Source organism: Cnephaeus nilssonii (assembly GCF_951640355.1).
Source record: "Cnephaeus nilssonii genome assembly, chromosome: 19".
In the NCBI taxonomy this organism is placed as follows: Eukaryota; Metazoa; Chordata; class Mammalia; order Chiroptera; family Vespertilionidae; genus Cnephaeus; species Cnephaeus nilssonii.
The window spans coordinates 36,694,957-36,713,404 of NC_137090.1; the positions used below are offsets into that span (position 1 = coordinate 36,694,957).

General features: G+C 57.3%; 1 protein-coding gene across 1 annotated transcript in view; it reads right to left on the minus strand.

The window, feature by feature from the left end:
* Nucleotides 1–18,448, minus strand: part of LOC307115611 (P2X purinoceptor 5-like) — a gene marked incomplete at its 5' end in the record, with an annotated part of 92,012 nt that overhangs the window by 51,892 nt on the left and 21,672 nt on the right. Inside the window, 16 exons of the mRNA XM_079798885.1 lie at nt 281–444; nt 1,691–1,821; nt 3,135–3,265; nt 4,492–4,716; nt 5,304–5,444; nt 5,750–5,874; nt 6,599–6,734; nt 7,441–7,508; nt 7,997–8,147; nt 8,595–8,748; nt 9,728–9,879; nt 10,448–10,563; nt 10,953–11,093; nt 11,296–11,413; nt 11,736–11,803; nt 12,927–13,018. Coding sequence (XP_079655011.1) covers nt 281–444; nt 1,691–1,821; nt 3,135–3,265; nt 4,492–4,716; nt 5,304–5,444; nt 5,750–5,874; nt 6,599–6,734; nt 7,441–7,508; nt 7,997–8,147; nt 8,595–8,748; nt 9,728–9,879; nt 10,448–10,563; nt 10,953–11,093; nt 11,296–11,413; nt 11,736–11,803; nt 12,927–13,018 — 2,113 coding nt within the window. The remainder of the gene's footprint in view (nt 1–280; nt 445–1,690; nt 1,822–3,134; nt 3,266–4,491; nt 4,717–5,303; nt 5,445–5,749; nt 5,875–6,598; nt 6,735–7,440; nt 7,509–7,996; nt 8,148–8,594; nt 8,749–9,727; nt 9,880–10,447; nt 10,564–10,952; nt 11,094–11,295; nt 11,414–11,735; nt 11,804–12,926; nt 13,019–18,448) is intronic.

An 18,448-nucleotide genomic window follows, 5' to 3' on the forward strand; every position in this document is an offset into this window, starting at 1 on the left:
TAAAAATACTTTTAAATTGATTTCAAAGAGGAAGGGAGAGGAAGAGAGGGATAAGAACATCAATGATAAGAGAGAATCTTTGATTGGCTGCCTCCTGCACACCCCCTACTGGGGATTAAGCCTGCAACCTGGGCATGTGCTCAACCACTGAGCCATACTGGCTGGGCTATTATGTTAATTGTCTAGTTTGTTTGGACGGATACATACCCTTCATTGCACACCCCTCAGTTCTTATGTCAAAGCACAGACCCCTCTGGACTTTCCTAAACTCCTCACTTACCTCTCCCTCTGTGGGGCTGAGCAGGAGGGACTCACAGAGACGGGACCCACTGCTCCACTCCCGAAGGCAGCTCTGACAAGTCCTCTGGTCCGCACACTGTAGCCTCTTCCTCTCGTTCAGCACATCCACGTCCAACGTGAAATTCAGAGACGTCCCTCTGAGGCCTGGGAGTGAAGACCAGACCTTCCTGATGAGGCTGGGATGGGCAAGCCCCAGACACAGCACCCCCAGCCCGCCTGAGGCTCCCCGGGAGCCCCTCCAGGGTGTGGCCCCGCCAGGTGCTTCCCTGGGGCTGGACTTCTGAGTTTCTTCACTTCGAAGGTACTTTTCTCATGTCTTCTGGCACCTGGCTAGCATCCCGCAGGGTCCCAACCCAAACCCAGAGCAGCACATGCCCAGGGCTGAGGCTTTCTTCCCCAGGAGAGGGAGGACTCAGGGAGGAGGCTGGCATTCAGGGAGAAAGAAGGAGGGGGGGAAACAACACGGAATGGAGAGAGAAACCATAGAGGAGCACCTGAGGACAGCAGAGCTGGAAGCACCTTACAGATTACCTGGGCCAACTCCTTTACTGTACAGAACAGAAACCAGGACCAGAGAGGGAAAGACACCTGCCTAGTGTCACACAGCTGCTCAGCAGCAGCCGTCCGGGCTCCACGGCCTGAGTCAGTCCCCCTGTACAGCGGGACCCGATAGGCCCGTCATTTCCTCTCCGCATTCGATAATGGCCTCCTTCTGCAGGAAAGCCACCCACCCGGGAGAGGGCTTTCTTATTTGCAGGAACCGGAGAGACATTTCAGGGATCGCTACTGAGACTCGACACCTTGGGGACTGCTGCTGATGGGTTGCTCTGGAGCGGAGCTCTTGGGCTGCCAGGCAGTTCCTGGGCTGCGAACGCCGGGCCCACCCTCGGCCTCCTGGAAACAATCTCCCAACCGGCGCCAGGAAGGGCTGGGAGGAGCGGCCAGGCCTCCACCTCCGGCAGGTCACCCCATCCCACTGGGCCAGGGGGGCAGCGAGGAGGGCAGGGGAGAAGATGCAATCAGAGAGAACGAGGACGGGCACTTCCCAGGGTCCCCTGCACACCCGCGGGCACCGTGGATGGAGATGCAGCGACGGCCGCCCTTTCCTGAGTCTTTTTTTCTTTTTTCTTTTTTTTTTTCAGAAACTCAACCCTTCACACCTGAGGAGGGCTCCCATGTCCTTCTTCCCAACAGGGTCAGAGACGCCCCTGCAGAGTGCGGGCTCACCAGCGGGTCTCCCTTTTCGAGGCGCTAAGCTCCAAACAGAGGGCTTTCAAACACCAGAACCTCATCACTCACATAGCCCAGCCCCACCCCCTCCTCTTTCCCCGCCCCGAAGCCAACAAGGAATGACCCCAACACTGCGTGGGCCAGCGAGGCTGCCTGTTACCTGACGTGGCAGCTGTGGCCTCAGGGCTGATTTCAAAGCACACGTTCACATGCACACTGCTGTTGAAGCCAATGGGCAGCGCCTCGGGCGTGAAGGTCATGGACACCTCCAGGCGAACCACGGGCCTTGAGCTAAACAAGACAGCAAAGTGGACCATGAGAAGTGACCGCGGGTCTTCTGTACCAGTGCTTGGTTCATTCATTCCTTCAATGGATATTATCGAACAAGTCTAATGTGCCACTGCCATCCTGAGACTTCAGGGAAAGAGACAAATCCCTGCTCTGGTGGGAAAACAGACAACCAGCAAATAAGCAAGAAGAAACAGTCAAGTCCTATGTATGGGTAACACCATGATAAAAACAAAATAGGATAAGGTCATGGAGACTGGGGGCTCCTTAGGCTGGGTAGTCAGGGACGGCCTCCCTAACGAGGAGACATCTAAGTTGAGATCTGTTTGTAAAGATCCAAAGGCACAGCTAGTGCAAAGGGCCTGCGGTAGGAAGGAGCCTGGGTTGAGGAACACAGAGGTCAGCATGACAGGAGCAGTTCATGAGACAGAGGGTAGCAAGGGACGGGGAGGGAGGAGTGGGCAGGGCGGGCCGTGGGGAAACTTCGTGGGCTGTGGTAGGGAATTTGGGTTTCACTAAGTGGGAGCCACTGAGGGCTTTTAAGCAGCAGAATGAAGGGATCGCCGGCTGCCGCGTGGAGAATGGAGCACAGGGAGGGAGGCGGGGAAGAAGGCCATGGCGGAGACCCAGGTGAGCGGTGACAGTGTGTTGTAGGGGGAGGTATTTGGGAGGCAGAGCCAACAAAAACGTGTTGATGGGAGGCAGGGGAAGGAAAAGAAGAATGACTCCTGGGTTTCTGTCCTGAACAAATGGTGTCATTTGCTGAGAGGGGCAGCCAGGGCGGGGCTGGTCGGGGGGAGACTAAGAAGAAGAGAGCCGTTTTAGACATGTTGACTCAGATGCCCGGGAGCAACAGCGAGGAGGGGTGTTGAGTTGAGAGCCAAGTCCGGGGCTTAGTGGAGAGCCCAGGGCGGATCGGCGCCCCGTCAGCTTATTTATCGCCACGGCACTTGATCATTCGCTTAGGGATGGGCACAGGAGCGCTGACATTCATGATAACAATCATGGCAGCCACCACGGGGCACTGTGCTAAACCCTCCGCACAGATCCTCTCAATGGAGCCTCATAACTCTGTGAGGGAGGCACTACTATTATTCCCGTTTATAGATGAGAACGTTGGGACTTAGAATTCAATCACCTGCCCAAGCACACGGCGTGAAGGGAGAGCGGAGGTTCAAACCCAGATGGGCAGACTCCAGAGCCCCTAACCACCTTCTCTCTCCCGTCAGTGCCTGGCATCTCCATGAGGTCACTTAGGGCAGGGCACGTGGGTGAGGCTGGGGCCTGGGACCCCAGGAGGCAGGGCAGACCCCTACCGGAGCACAGCCGCCCGACCCAGAGTGCCCACGGTGATGTCAGCAAGGCCATCGCCGGTCACATCCAGGCCACCGTCCACAGACATGCCGAAGTAGCGGAGTCGGGGGGCCACCGCCGCGGCTCTGATGTGCTGTGGAGGGAGAGACGCAAGGCATCGGGGAGGGAAAAGAGAGCCCTTTGGATTTGATGCAAATCAGCAAATCAGCATCGGTCCCCACCTCTCAAGGGGAGCCCGCCATTAGAAGCTGGAAAGAGCAGGGCAGGGTCTCCCAGGGAAGGACGTGTGGGACTGGACAGGGGAGATGGGGAACGAGGGGTGGGCAGAGCAGGGTGGTCTAAGGAAACAGACGGGGCCAGTGCTGGAAACAGGAGGGGAGCTGGGTGCAAGGAGGCTTGGTGTGAGGCCGGGGTGTCTAATCAAACACGGGGCGGAGGATGGGGAGGATGCAGGAGGGCAGGGCTGGGAGACAGCTGGAAGTTGGGATGCACACGGGGCTGACAGACTGTGCCCAGTGTTGGGCATCTGGGATTATCTAGGGTTTCTGGTGGGGCAGACGGGGCCCAGGGGAGCCACGGGTCTCGGGGGAAGAGGCTGCTTTCTGTTGGGCAGCCGGAGAGTGACCTGCTTCGGGGCCACCAGGCGAGGTGCTCAGGAGGCAGCTGGACATACGGGACTGAAGCTGAGGAGAGAAACCAGTTGGAGGGAGTGAAAGTGCCATAAAAATAGAGCATGAGTCCTAGCCGGTTTGGCTCAGTGGATAGAGCGTCGGCCTGCGAGCTGAAAGGTCCCAGGTTCAATTCCGGTCAAGGGCACATGCCCGGGTTGTAAGCTCTATGCCCAGTGGGGGACTTGCAGGAGGCAGCCGATCCATGATTCTTTCATCATTTCTATCTCTCTCTCCCTCTTCCTTCCTCTCTGAAATCAATAAAAAAATATTTTTTAAAAAAGAAGTATGTATCTATCATTTTACTTAAAAAAGAAAAAAGATATAGCATGAGAGGTTGGCAACAGAGCCTGGGGGTGAGAGCTCAGGCACGGAGGGTTGGGTGGGGCTAGGAGCCGGAGAAGGGCAGCAGGAGAGGGAGGACGATCTGACTGAGGCAGGTCCACGCCGGGAATGCCAAGGAAGGGGGAGGTACAGGTCAGGGTAGACAGATGTTGTCACAAGCTCTTGCCCCACCTGACGGGCCGGGAACCTCCCACCAGCCTGAGTGACTTCTGCTCTTCGCTGGGGACCCCCAACCCCGTGGGCCTGCCTGGCACTTAGACCAGGAACTAACTTGAGGCTCAGGCCATTACATCTGGGGGGGGGTCACTGTCCCAGAGGAGAGGCGGGAGAGAGCCCCGCGGGTTACCTGCGAGGGGCTGGTAGAGAGGCCGTCCCGGCATCCGTTGTAAATGTACACACTGCCGAAGCTGGCGCCATCATCGGCCCCCGAACCCTCCAGGGGGGCTCCGATGGCCACATCTGTGAACTTATCCTGACTGATGTCCCCCACTGTTGCCATGGCAAAGCCAAATCGGGCATCAGGGAACCCAGGCTGCCCACTCAGCGTGCGTGCCAAGGAGAAGGAACCATCCTGTAAAGCAAATCAGCCCTCAAGACAGGCACGCATGCAGGGTGCCCACCCCATCGCCACCCGGGAGGCATGCTCCCTGGCCTTGTCAACGCAGAGTCCCTGGCAGGGAGTCTGCGGCTCAGAACAGGCAGGGGCCCTCCCAAGCTGGCACAGTGGGCGAGCGGTAGAGCTGGTTCCTGTGCCCTCGGCTCCCGCAGTTGGCAGCACTGGGCTGGCCGCGGGGAGGCCTGGGTTCTGGTCTTGGCTCCTCCCCACACTTGTATGTGAACTTGGACAAGTTTTAACATCACCGAGCCTCAGCTTCCTGGCCTGTACAGTGTGAGTGACAGCTCCCTCCCCGGTTCTAGAGAAGCAGGTGAGATACTAGACAAAGCCTGCTTTGTCACCTGGCTGCCGCTGGGGCTGTAGTCACCACCAATATGAGATGATGAGATGGGGAAAATGAGGAAGTGGGGTGCAGGGGGGAGTGAGCCGCTGTCTTCCCTGAGCACCTCCCCACCACTGCCTTGGCGATTCCACCCCGGCCACCCCTGCACCAGGCCAGTGGCCGCAGCCTGCACAAGCTGCAAAGATGGAGACTCTCCCACCTGCTCATGCAGACGGTACACGTAGACTCTGCCTTCCTGTCCGCGAACGTGGTAAAACGGAGCCGCCACCAGCAAGAGGTCCGTGGTCCCATCCATGTCGATGTCCACAGGACACAGCTCAGAGCCAAAATAGGACCCCATCTATAGCCCAGGGAGAGCGCGCTCACAGGGCGCTGGAGGCGCCTCCCCCACCCCTCAGCGAGGCCACCCCCTCTGGGTCATTTCAGATGGATCCGTTCACCAGAGGAACACAGGAGACTGGGAGAGCAGCCCGACCCCCAGGCGGGGCACCGCTGCAGTCAGACACGAGGGCCAGGCAGAGGCGCTGCGTTCTGCCCAGGCTGGGCCCCCCACCCCCGGTGTGCCCTGGAGCCCCTCCCTTTCCCTCGGGCCTCCCATCCCCATCTGTAGCAATGGAGGGTCCGCGGTCCTTCCCCGGCAGGTACCTGCTCTCCCTCCAGCACTCTGCCCTCCTTCCTGAGCTCAAACACGGCCCCTCGATGCTTGTGCCGGGGAGCCCCCGCCACGTAGGAAGGACCACTGGCCTTGTGCAGCACGGCCAGCGAGTAACCTGGGGCAGGGGTGGTGTGGCTGTGATCAGGAGCTCCCACCGGGCCACGCCTTTGCCCCCCCAGCCCCCCTCCCCCACCTTCCCAGCCAGGCCTTCGAAGTGGCCCGTGCAGGAGGACAAAATAGGAGACTGTCAGTCTCTTCTTACAATTGGCATCAGGGAGCTCTCCCACTTACCCACTGTGGCTGGTCACATACACGTGCCCACCACACAGATGTGATATATACACACATCACCATCTAAATACACGCATCCGCACACCCAGTATATAAGGACTGAGGTGAGGGGTGGAGGGAGGCCCCGCCTTCCCTAGGCAGCCATCCAGGGCCACCCCATGAAATCGGTACTGAGCAGGCCCTGTCCCTCCCAGGAGCCCTAATTTTCAGCTTCCAGATCCCTAACCAGGGTCCATCCCTCAATCCACGGAAGCCTAGTGCAGCATAAGGTGAAACCTCAGTGTCCCTGCCCTCACCCAGGTGGTCTCCAGGCCCCGCCCTCACCCAGGGGGTCTCCAGGCCCCGCCCTCACCCAGGTGGTCTCCAGGCCCCGCCCTCACCCAGGTGGTCTCCAGGCCCCGCCCTCACCCAGGGGGTCTCCAGGCCCCGCCCTCACCCAGGTGGTCTCCAGGCCCCGCCCTCACCCAGGGGGTCTCCAGGCCCGGCCCTCACCCAGGGGGTCTCCAGGCCCCGCCCTCACCCAGGGGGTCTCCAGGCCCCGCCCTCACCCAGGTAGCTGTGCTTTCCAGCCTTGTTGTCCACCACCGTCTGGTTCAGGAAGCGGCCCCGGCAGCTGTGCCTGTCATAGAGCAACACGCCCCCGGACCAATCAAAGGCCCCAACAGCACCGAGCAGCAGCTGCCCCTGCAGGGGACGAGGATTAGAGGCCATCTGAGCTGGAGGTGCCCAGGGTCAGCCACTGTGACCTCGGGTCTACCGGCCAGCACAGCGAACCTTGTGCTGTGGGGGGAGAGGGGCGTTCCGTGGCCCCAGGCCCACCTGGCCAGCCATGCAGGAGGAAGGGGAGATGGCAAACACTGGTTCCTGCCTTGTACCCATGACCCTGTCCCTCTAATACCAACAACCCCAGAGCAGAAGCCGTCCCGGGCCCAGGCGTGAAGGAGGCACTAAAAGAAGAGACTGAGAAGAGAGTGCTCGTCTCCTTCTTCCCAGGTTGCCCAGCCTGGGCTGAGTGACAGTTCTAACCGTGCCTCTACCATGCACGAGGGCCATGCCCTGCCCTCCGTGCCTGCACCTCGGCCCACCTGTGGGAACAGTGCCTCTGGTGGGGAGAAGTAGGCAACTTGGCAAGCTGGCCCAGGCCAAAGCTGCTCCGAGTGTGTATTTTAAGAACAGCTCAATCCTTGAGCACCCAGAACAAGACGACCCGGTGATGAATATGGCCATTCTTTTGTCTACCTCAGGGCTCCAGATTAGGTTGTCCTAACGTGGCTCCTTCAGAGGCATGACCAGGAGGCAGAGCTGCTCTGTGGCCCAGGGCTCCTAGTCCCTGGGTGTTGCTGGGCCCCCCTCCACGGCGAGCCTGCCTCGTGCTGAGTTGGCCACGTACCTCATTCAGGATCTGGGCGCTGAACCCGACCTGTGCCAGCTGGAAGTGGAGGGCTTCTCCGACCATCCCTGGAAGCCAAGACGCCCAGTGAGACACTGCTCTGGGTAAGATGGAGGGAGCAACCAAGCCAGGGAAGGGGCCAGCCTGGCCTCGCCCCCAGACGGAACTGGGTTTGGTGTGATGGGAACAGAACCAGGCTGAGAGCAGAGATGTGGGTCCTGCTTCAGCAGCTACCGGACGAGGGCCTGAGCAGTTCCCTCCCTCCTTCGGGGCCTCGGTCTCCTCATCTGGGAGCAGGAACCACACCCAGTCATCCTTCTTTCTCCAGCACCAGGTCAGCTCATCAGAGCTGCGAGGAGATTCGGGGAAGTGCAGAGGCCTGGGGATATGGTTGCCTTTTTAGAGATGGAACAGCCGAGGCTCAAAGAGGTGACGGGAGTTGCCCTGAGTGTCACGTGGAGGGAGGCCAGGGATGGGGCTGGAGGGCAGGGCTCGGACCTCCTGCTGAATGCCGAGGGGGCAGCCACTGGGTGGCCGAGGCCCCTGGAGCCCGCACCTTCCATGGGAACGATCCTTTGCTGCAGTTGGCTCAGCAGCCCATCCAGCGCCGCGTAGTTGGTCACCTTGAAGGCATGGGTCTCCGGGGGGTCCGAGGCGATCAGCTTCAGTTCCTTCTCAGTCTTCGCCTTCGTAAATGCCTCTCCCACCTGCGTAGAGGCCCCGAATCCCCGGATCCATGTACCAATCTACATGTATTGTCCTGTGTGTTCCTTCTCACCTCTGCACACGCTGTTCCCTCTGCCTACAGCGCTCTTCCCTCCTCCCCTGGAGCCTCGGCCAGTTACTCCTGTCTGTCCTCCAAGACTCAGCTCACCATCATCTCCTCTAGGACCAACCCCCCACCCCTCCCTGATGTGGGCTCCCAGAGTTACCACTGCTCTCGCCATCACTGCTGAGCAAGTGAGCTATGCCCTCATGGGGGAAATGAACCTCTGTGGGAGTGGTGTGGTGCCCGGGACATGAGGCGGGGAGAAAAGAAGTTGGTGAGTGTGAACAGAACAGGGTTTGGTAAGCCGCTTACAGAAGCCCCTACCAGGAACCCTGGCTCCTCCCCTACGGAGAGTTAGACGGCGCCCCCTGCTCCCAGCTCTTACCCCAATGGCAAAGCGCTCAACACCTTGCATCTTTGTGGAGTTGATGACAGTTGTGAGGTTGAGGGGGTCCATGAATATCTCCCCATCGGTGAGCACCACCATGACCTTGGAGGCCTCTTTTCTGGAGCCGTGGCTTGGTGAGAAGATGTTGTCTCTAAGTAGGGAGAGTAAAGGGAGTGGAGGACTTGGCCGGGGAGATGGCTGAGCTTGGGGAGATGTTATTCACAAACCTGTTTTAGAATTGGAGAGGATTAAGGTGCCCTCCCAGGGGAACAAAGGCCCAGGGCGGGGTGGGGATGCCCCTAGGGCACACAGCAGGGCTGGGTGGGGGTGGGGACCCGCTCCCAACAGAAAGGTGCTGGACAGCACAGGGAATAGATTTGTGTGGGAATAACAATGACATTAAGAACAGTGGCTAGCCCTAACTGGTTTGGCTCAGTGGATGGAGCGTTGGCCTGGGGACTGAAGGGTCCCTGGTTCGATTCCGGTCAAGGGCATGTGCCTTGGTTGCGGGCACATCCCCAGTGGGAGGTGTGCGGGAGGCAGCTGGTAGATGTTTCTCTCTCATCGATGTTTCTGACACTCTGTCCCTCTCCCTTCCTCTCTGTGGAAAAATCAATAAAATATATTTTAAAAAAAAAAGAACAGTGGCTAATATGTACAAAGCACGTGTGTGCCAGGCACTGTTATAGGCACTGTATGTATTTTAACCCATTTAATCCTCACAGAATCCTCTAAGGCAAGGGCTATTATCATTCCCATTTTAAAAGCGAGAACCAAGCACGGAGAGGGTAGGCACCCAGGTCTCCAAGTACAGACTGGCACTGGGATTGGACCCAGGCAGCCCGGCCACCGAGCCCAGCGCTGTCTGCACCGTGCTCTACTGCCGCCCACAGGAGGAGTCCTCAGAAGACTTTTTGGAAGACTGTCCTGGGGTGTCATTCATCAGCCTTGGCTGGATTGAAAGACCTCACATTCTCCTCTCAACCGAGGAGGAGCTAGGACCCTGATCCTCTCCTCTTTATAGTTCTGTCCTGCCACCTCTCCAGACATGACACCTCAAAGCCTCTGGGCAGGGATGCCAGCCAGCACCCAGTAGGTGCTCAGGTAATTCCCGCTGCCCTCACACTCACAGGACATGCTGCATGGCGGAGGCTGTCTTGGTGACATTCTTCACTTGAGTGATGTTCTGGACTTTGCTGAGGGAGGCCATCACATCCTGGCTGTACCGAAGGTCAAACTCAGTCTGGATCACGCCTCCATACTGCACCAGGGCAAAGCTGCACTGGAGGGAGGGCAGAGGGAGGAGGAGGCTGGCAGAGTTACCATGCCCTGGGGAGTGAGGAACGCTGAGGAAGAATCCACTCATTCCTCCTTGTTTAAGGCAAGAGCAGGTGCTAAGGCAGAGAAAGATGTGACAGTGACGGCTCCCAATGGATCGCAGACTTCTCCCTGAACCCATGTCCTTGTGTCTGCCCTCTCCCAAGCCTATTCACCATGTAACTTTCTTTGGTCTTTGGGAAATCAGCAAATGGGATACAATCAGAGACATGAAAAGTGCTTGTGTGCATTAGGTCTTGCCCTCTTGGAATGTTGCAGCCATGAAAACGTTGGGCTGACCTGCTGGAGACACATGGCCGGACAAGTGAGGCCAACCAGTCCCAGTCAAGTAACCAGACACTTGCAGCTGCAGGAAAAAATTCAGGCAAGACCAGCAGCAGAAGAACCGCCCAGCTGAGCCCAGCCCGAAGAACTGACCCATAGAACTGTGAGCAGATCACAGTTTTGAAGTGGTTTGTTCATAGCGATAGAGAGCAACAGACTGTGTGCATCTGGCTCCTAGGGAAGCCCACCTCAAAGCACTTCTCATAGATCTTCCTCATCATGTTGGAGATGAAGTCTTTGGCTCTCTGGAAGTCTGGGGGATCGATGCTTCCCGAGCCATCCAGGACGATGGCGATCTCGGTGCCTGGGCCAAGACAGGGAGCAGGTCAGGAGTGGGCATGGAATTGGGGCAGGAGTGAGGGTGGCAGGTCCTGCCCTATAGGACACCCACCCCATTCAAGCCCCAAGGGCTCATTTCAGGGAAGAAGTTGGTGAAGCTCCCAACAGCGAAGCCTTGTCTCAGAGGCAGCGAGAGAGCCACTCCCATCACTCCCACTCTCTGGGCCTCAGTTTCCCCATCGGTAAGATGGAGGGGGACAGAGCTGGAGGTGGTCAGGCCTGTAGAATCCAGACAGTAGAATCCAGCCACTATTCCCCATCTCCCGGACCCAGGCACCTCTCACCCCTGGAGTTGCCAACCTAGGCATCAGCTCTGAGAGCCTCAGAGAGCAACCCAGATCTGCCTCTTCTCACCAGCTCCTTCCTCCTCCTCCACCTCTTCCTCCTCTTTTGCCTTCAGAGCCCGGCGCTGCCTGGCTGTATTCTCAGGGCTGCCTTTTTTGTTCCTGTAGCAGTCTCCAGCATCCACATGTGCCTCAGGATCCAGGAGATTTTCTTTAAAAATACGCATGAAAGAGCTCAGCATCAGACAGCCTCCTTGTTCACCTCGGGGCAAGCCCACACTTAGCCCACGGCGGGCCTAGGCCCAACTTGCCCTCTCTGGACCTGTGTCCTGTATCTGCCATGGGCAGGTGCCCCTTCTTGGAGACTGAAGGAAACCTCCTTAGAGCTGTCCAAGGCCAGTGAGTATCCTTACCAATGTCGTTGAAAGAGACCAGGGCCTGGTGACTGAGGTTGGAGGCCAGCAGGCTGCAGGTGCCTGTGAGTTCTGAGCTGAGGCTGTGGGGCCGCCGGGCCACCACTTGAATACAGATCTGGGGGGGGGGGGGGGGGAGAGGGAGAAAGGGGGAGAGAAAGTCTGGGTCACCCCCAGCCCAGGCCCCTGAGTCACAGCTACCCAGAACCACATGCTTCAACCAGGTAGGGGATGCAGGAACAGCTGGCTCACCCCTCACCAGAGGTAGACGTTGGTGCCAGGGTCAGAGCTGACATCAGCCCTGGAGTTGGCACCAGGGAGACACCTGGCCTTGGCCCCGAGAACAGCATGCGAGTCAGGACTGGCATTAATACGGGTTTGCCACAGGGGTCAGTCCCGGCCTCCCCCAGCCCTCCAGCCTCCTGCCCATGCACACTCACCAAAACACCGTGGTGGTTCCGGGCAACTGTCACTCCCCGGTGCCTCCCCTTCGGGATGGGGACATGCTCTAAAACAGTGAAGTCCAGGTGAGGTGGGAGGGACACAGGAAGGCCACCCTGGAGCCAAGGTCAGAGAGGGCACGGGGCTTGGCCCGATGGTGATGGGGACCTAGAAATAACTGAGACTGGAGCTTTCCTCCAGGGCTCCCAGTCTGGCAGGGCCGGCGGGTATAGAAGCAGGAGGAGTGAGTGTGTGCGGCGCGGGGGAGGTGTGCAGGATGCTGAGGGACTGGCTATATGGAACGATGGACCCTTCAGTCTCAAAGACCGTCTCTGGGGAATCTTACTGCCCCCAACCCCAGGGGCAGATGCGGTCGCTCCTTCCTCTCCCTTCCCCTGTGGGCCTCAGGACACGGTCTCATTGTGAAGCACTAGAGCACCCTGTCACCCTGCTGGACTGTGCCCCCTTCTGAGGCTGTTCAGCACAGTGCCTCTCACAGAGACAAGGATTCTGCCATCCACAGCTGAGGGACCACCAGCGACTGTGTGCCTCGAGTCGGACTGAGTGGGATGGGCAGAGTTTGGTTAATAAGTAAATATGGTCCATTCATTTGTTCATTCATTTTTTTTCATTTGTTCATTCATTTATTCAAACAGCATTTATTGAGCACCTAATAGGTGCCAGGTCCCATGCTGGACATTAGGGTGGCCACAGTTAGATTGGGAGGGTAGGGATGGATGCCACTGGGGTGTGATCAGTTGGGATAGGTTAGGTTTTGGAACCAGGTGAAGTTGGGTTTGCGTCTGTGGTGCCCCCAATACTATGTGTGTGACCTTAGTCATACTGGTAATCAGAGGACTTCTCTGAGCTGGAGGTTCCTCTTCTGTCCAATGGTATGGTTTTGAGGGTTAAAAGTGGATGAAGAAGTACTAAGCAAGGGGAGCACGCAATACATGTTAGGTATGTTTTTGCTGTTGGATTGGGTCAGGAGAGGTGGGCGGGGATTAGGGTTGGGTTGGATGGGATTGGGTATTGGGATAGAAAGTGAGCCGTGGGGGGTGGGCGGGAGGGTGGAGCCTGGGGGGCGGGGCTGGATTAGATGGGGCTGGGGTTGGAATGGTTTGGGCAGGATGAGAGGGATTCCTAGAAAGGGGTCCTGGGAGCATTCCCTGGCGCTGGGCCTGACTTACCTACAGGCTGGCAAAGGATCTCATCCCGGGTGAGGGAGCACTGATGCAGGGGCCCTGCTGTCCTGTTGGTTCTAGGGCTGGTGACCAGGAGCCTGAGCGGGAGGGTAGACCGCAGAGTTGAGCCGCTTACTGATACCCTCCCCGTCCCTGCCGGCCCATGCACAGTCTGCCCACCCCAGGCCCACGGGCTCACAGGCTCCGTGTCTGGAAAACCACGGAGCAGGCACAGACCTGGGAAAGGCGGGCAGACTCCCCGCCCAGGATGGCAGACACCACATTCCGTGGAAGCCATGGCTCAACCTCTCCCTTTGCACAGCTCCAGGCAGGAAATGGTTAAACACACCCCTCTCTGCCCTCCGGCCCACCCTGGCAGAGAGGGGTGATAGTGGTGGTAAATAAGGACCCTGCTCACCCAGGAAGCCACCAGCAGCACCGTTGGTTATACCGGGGGCAGTGCCGGCGTTTCATTGGCTGCCAGGGAGCGAGGGCCGCCCCAGCTGGTGCCCCTATCCTATGAGTCAGTCAGAATTAGAGGTCGGGGGTGGGCACCTCCGCCTGATTAAGCCTCAGAAGATGTGATGCCCAACAGCAAACTTTGCCCCCCAACCCACCCACCCCAAGCTCAGCCTAAACCTTCTCACTACCCATGCTGCCCGGGGAGGGCTGGGCTGCCTGAGGCAGGGAGTGAGCGCCCCATCCTAGGGTGGTGAGCAAGGAGTGCTGGGGCGGGGGCCCTGAGGCTGGGCTCGGTAACAGCGAGCCAAGTTCAAGGTCTCCGTGTGAGGGCAGTGGGAAGCCACAGAGGGCTTTATAAAAGGGAAGAACAAAATTAGTCTATGGCTCGAAAGGTCATGACGAGGCTATGGGTTGGGGGGAGGGCAGGAAGGAGGTATGTCTCCACTTCCCCACCTCCCATCAATCTACATCTTTCAAAATTACAAAATGGCCCTTTTGTCCGACGTCTCATCGAGGCAGCAGTGGTAGCAGCTGCTCCTCCAGTGCCTCTTCGCCGCCCCAGGACGACAAGAAGAAGAAGAAAGCTGCTGGAAAGTCGGCCAAGAAAGACAAAGGCCCGGTGAACACATCTGGGGCAAGGCCAAAAAGAAGGCGTGGTCCAAAGGGAAAGTTCGGGGCAAGCCCAATAGCCGAGTCTTGTCTGACAAAGCAACACCTGACAAACTAAGGAAGTTCCCAACTATAGGCTTATCATGGCCCCAGCTGCTGTCTCTGAGAGATGGGAGACCCCCAGTTCCTTGGCCAGGACAGCCCTAGGAGCTCCTTAGTAAGGACTTGCTAAACTAGCTTCAACGCACAGAGCTCAAGTCATGTACACCAGAAACACCGAGGGAGGGGGCGCCCCAGCTGCTGGAGAAGGTGCATGAGCACCAGGTCCCACCAGGTGTACATTTTGAAAAATAAAAACTTCATTAAATTCTAAAAAGTATAAAACACATCCTTCACTCATCCCCACGGCTGATGGGATAATGATAACATCTACCCTGTGTGTGTGCCCCGCCCCGCGCTGACTTCCACCCAAGGCCCCGCATTGCCAGAGCCAGTGGATACCTTTCTGTCGTCCTCTTCCTCAGCCTCTCAGCAGCCTGGGCGTGAGTGACAGTCCCTCCAGGAGCCTCTTCTCCTTGACCTCCTCCGACCTCTCTCGTGACTCCTCCCAGGCCCCTTCCCTGGCTGACTTCTCACCGGAGTCCTGAGGCTTGGTCTTGCTTCCTTGCCAGCACACCTTCCCTAGTGACCCCCCCACCCCCACCCCCGCCACCCCATGGCTTCCATCCACCCACCAATGCTGAGATTCCCACCTCCGCATCTGCGGCCCTAGCATCCTTCCAGCAGAAGGCAGACTAGCCTGGCCGTAGGAAGCAGAATAATGTCCACCGCCCCGCCCCCCCCGCCCCCCACTTCCCCGCCAGATGTCCGAGTCCTAATCTCCAGACCCTGTGACTACGCTACTTTTCATGGTCAAAGTGATTTTGTGGATTTGATTAAGTTAAGAATCTTAATATTGGGGAGACTATCCTGAATTTTTTTAATTTAAATTTTATTTTTCTTCTTTCTTTAAATGTTCTATTTTGAGGAATGTCTTAATTTTTATGTTTGACAGAAACTTTGTCTTTTTTACTTTTTATTTTTTGTTAATCCTCACGGGAGGATATTTTTTCCATTGATTTTTTTTGGAGAGAGGGAGAGAGAGAAAGAGAGAGAGAGAGAGAGAGAGAGAGAGAGAGAGAGAGAGAGAGAGAGAGAAATATCAATGTGAGAGACACATTGATTGGTTGCCTTCACACACACTCCAATAGGGACTGGGAATTGAACCCATAACCCTTCGATGTGCAGGCCCACACTCTAACTACCGAACCACACTGGCCAGGGCTAAAGGTTATTTTTCAATTACAGTTTACATTCAATGTTATTCTGTATTCGTTTCAGGTGGACAGCATAGGGTTTAGACAGTTATGCACTTTTACCAAGTGATTCCCTGTTGTTTCAAGTACTCACCTGGCACCACACATAGTTATTACAATATTACTGACCATATCCCTATGCTATACTTCACATCCCCATGACTATTTTGTAACCGTTTTGGAGACTTGGACCTTCGGAGTGGAAAGATAATAAATCTGTATTGTTTTAAGCCACTAAATGTATTATAACTACATTATACTTGTTGCAGTAGCAACAGGAAACTAATACCATAACCAACTTCCCATCCTATCTAATAAAGAGGGAATGTGCTAATTGACCATCACTCTGTCACAAAGATGGTTGTACCCACAGCTGAGGCCAAGTTCCCATAAGGAGCCTTAACGAGCGATCAGCAGGGACCTGAGGCTACGCCCACCCCCACCCCGCAGGGCTTGACAGGGGACCTCAAGGTGCGCTTCCGGTCCTGGTGCTGGGCTAGAGGACCTCAGGCTGCTCTCCCCGCCCCAGTGCCAGGCTGGGGGACCTCAGACCGCACCCCCTGCCCAGCGGGGCTTGACAGGAAACCTCAGGCTGCACCCCCAGCCTCAGCACCGGGCCAGGGGACCTGAGGCTGCATCCCCCTGCCTGGCTGGGCTTGACAGAGGACCTCAGGCCATGCCTCCCGCCCAGCGGGGCTTGACAGGGGACTTCAAGGTTCACCCCCAGTGCTGGGTCGGGGGAACTCAGGCCGCACCCCCCGCCCAGCGGGGCTTGATGGGGGACCTGAGACTGCACCCCCCTTCCGGTGCTGGGCCGGGAGACCTGAGGCTGTGCTCCCCCCCACCTGGCAGGGCTTGATGGGGGACCACAGGCCATGCCCCCCACCCGGCGGGGCTTGATGGGGGTCCTCAAGGCATGCCCCCTGCCCTGGTCTGGGCTGGGGGACCTCAGGCCATGCCCCCCATCCTGGCACTGGGCCAGGGGACCTGAGGCTATGCCCCCTGCCGGACGGGGCTTGACAAGGGTGGGACTGGCTGGGTCTGGATCTAGCCCAATGGGGGTGGGGGGGTCAGCCGGGTCTGGGTCTCACGCGATTTTGAGCGCATGTGGGTGGGTGGGGACTTGACTCTGGGTCCCATGGTGCGCCCCAGACTCTGACAGGAGGAAGGTTTTCATAAACATTTGACTACTTTTCTTTCATCTCTGACACTTCTATTATAGAGAAAGGGCAAATAGCAATATTAAATTATTTCCTCTAATTAATCCCCGTTTAATGTGCATGAATTTTGTGCACCGGGCCACTAGTTGTCTAATAAGCATTGTAAACTGAAAATGTCCAATGCAGAACACATGGTCTTGACTTCCACGCCTGCCCTGCCCGCCTTCCCCAGCAACATATGGCACCAGCAACCACCGCAGTCCACATCCCCGAGCCTGGGGCATCCTTGCTTCACCTTTCATTCACCCCACATCAGATCCATGCGTAAGCCCTGTGGTTCTTTCTCCAACCTGTATCTAGAGAGCGTTTCTTTCTTTCTTTTTTTTTTAAATTTATCAATATTACAAATTTATTTTAACAAACACCAGTCAGAATTTTTTGAAAAATGTGACATTTTTTCTAACATTTAGGTGAAAAATTTTAAGTCCAGAAATATTGTACATGCTGAAAACGAACAAAAAGAAAGTGGGAAATACATGACGAGATATTGAGATATATTTTAAAACAAAAACAAATTTAAAATAGTGAGGCTGTTGCAGAAACCAAACAGAACAAGCAACCAACCCGAAATCCATGTTCGCTGGGTCAGAATCCCAGTGTCCAGGAGGGACCGCGGACGTGTGTTTGGAGACGGGAACCTGGTGAGCGGCAACAACAGAGCGCATTCCTTCTCTCCCTCCCCTGCCACCATCCTGACCTCCATCCTCTCGCCTGGTCTGTGGTAATACCATCCTAACTCTTGTTTTTGTTTTTTTAAAATCGACTTGTAATTGACACAGTCACTCCCCTGCTTCAGTAGCTTCCGGTTCACTTAGAAAGAGTCCATACCTCTCGCTGCAGCCCACAGGGCCCTCCACGCTCCCACCCCTCCTGCCTCTGAGACTCCCCCCCCCCCCCCCCCCCCCCGCTCCTTCCCTCTCCAAGCCCACTCCACACTAGCTGGCTGCTGCTCCCCAGGGCCCCCAGCTCCACAGCCTCCCTGCCTTGCTGTGCCCTCTGCCTTATCTCTCGCCTCCCATGCCCCAAGGCTGGCTCATTCTCACAAAAGCCTTCAACCAGCCCCACCTCACCGCCAGTCCCTCTGCTTCCAGTCACCCTGTTTTATTTCCTTCGGAGCCTGTCCCCTCTGTAGGATCCTGCTTACATGTTTACATGCTTCTATCTGTCCCTCCCAGCGGCCTGCAAGTTCCCCAAGGATCTTGTCTGTCTCCTTATTCCCAGGGTCTGGAACAGTGCCCGGCCCAGAGCAAGGGCTCAGGAAGTATTTGGTGAGTGACGACGAACTGACAGCCCAGGCACAGGTGAGGGGACTAATCTCGGGCAGGGCTGAGGGGTGGAGAGCTGGGTGCCGCTGAACTCTGTAGGCTCTGCAGCTGAGCCCCCAAATTAGGTCACCTGCTCCGCACCCCTGCCCCTCCCTCCCCAGGCTTCTCCCCAGCCTGAGCCTCAGCCTGGGCCCCAGCGGCTCAGAACTGCGCTCTGCCCCAGGCCGTGTTTCGTGTTTCGGTGGGGCAGGGGCAGGCCTTCCTCCCGCAGCCCTGCCTGCAGTGCCCTCCCCTCCCTCTTCCTGCTGAGAGTCATCCCATCACCAGCTCCTCAGGAAGCCTTCCCCAAAGAAGGAGCAACGTGACCTTCGGAGCGGGCCGGGTGGCCTGACTACTAGAACCCATCCCACCCCTGGCTTTTGTTCCCACCGAGACCACGAGGGCAGCTGCCAGGCTGTGCCCTGCGGAACCCAAAGTCGCCGTTCACATCAGTCACGCAAGGCTGCGGCCTGGGGCTCAGCTGAGCTGCCTCTGCCGCCCACCTCCTTATCGCCCCACCACGGTGGGTGGTCTCCGGGTCTCCAGGTTTGCTGACTGAGTGACTGATGAACCAACTA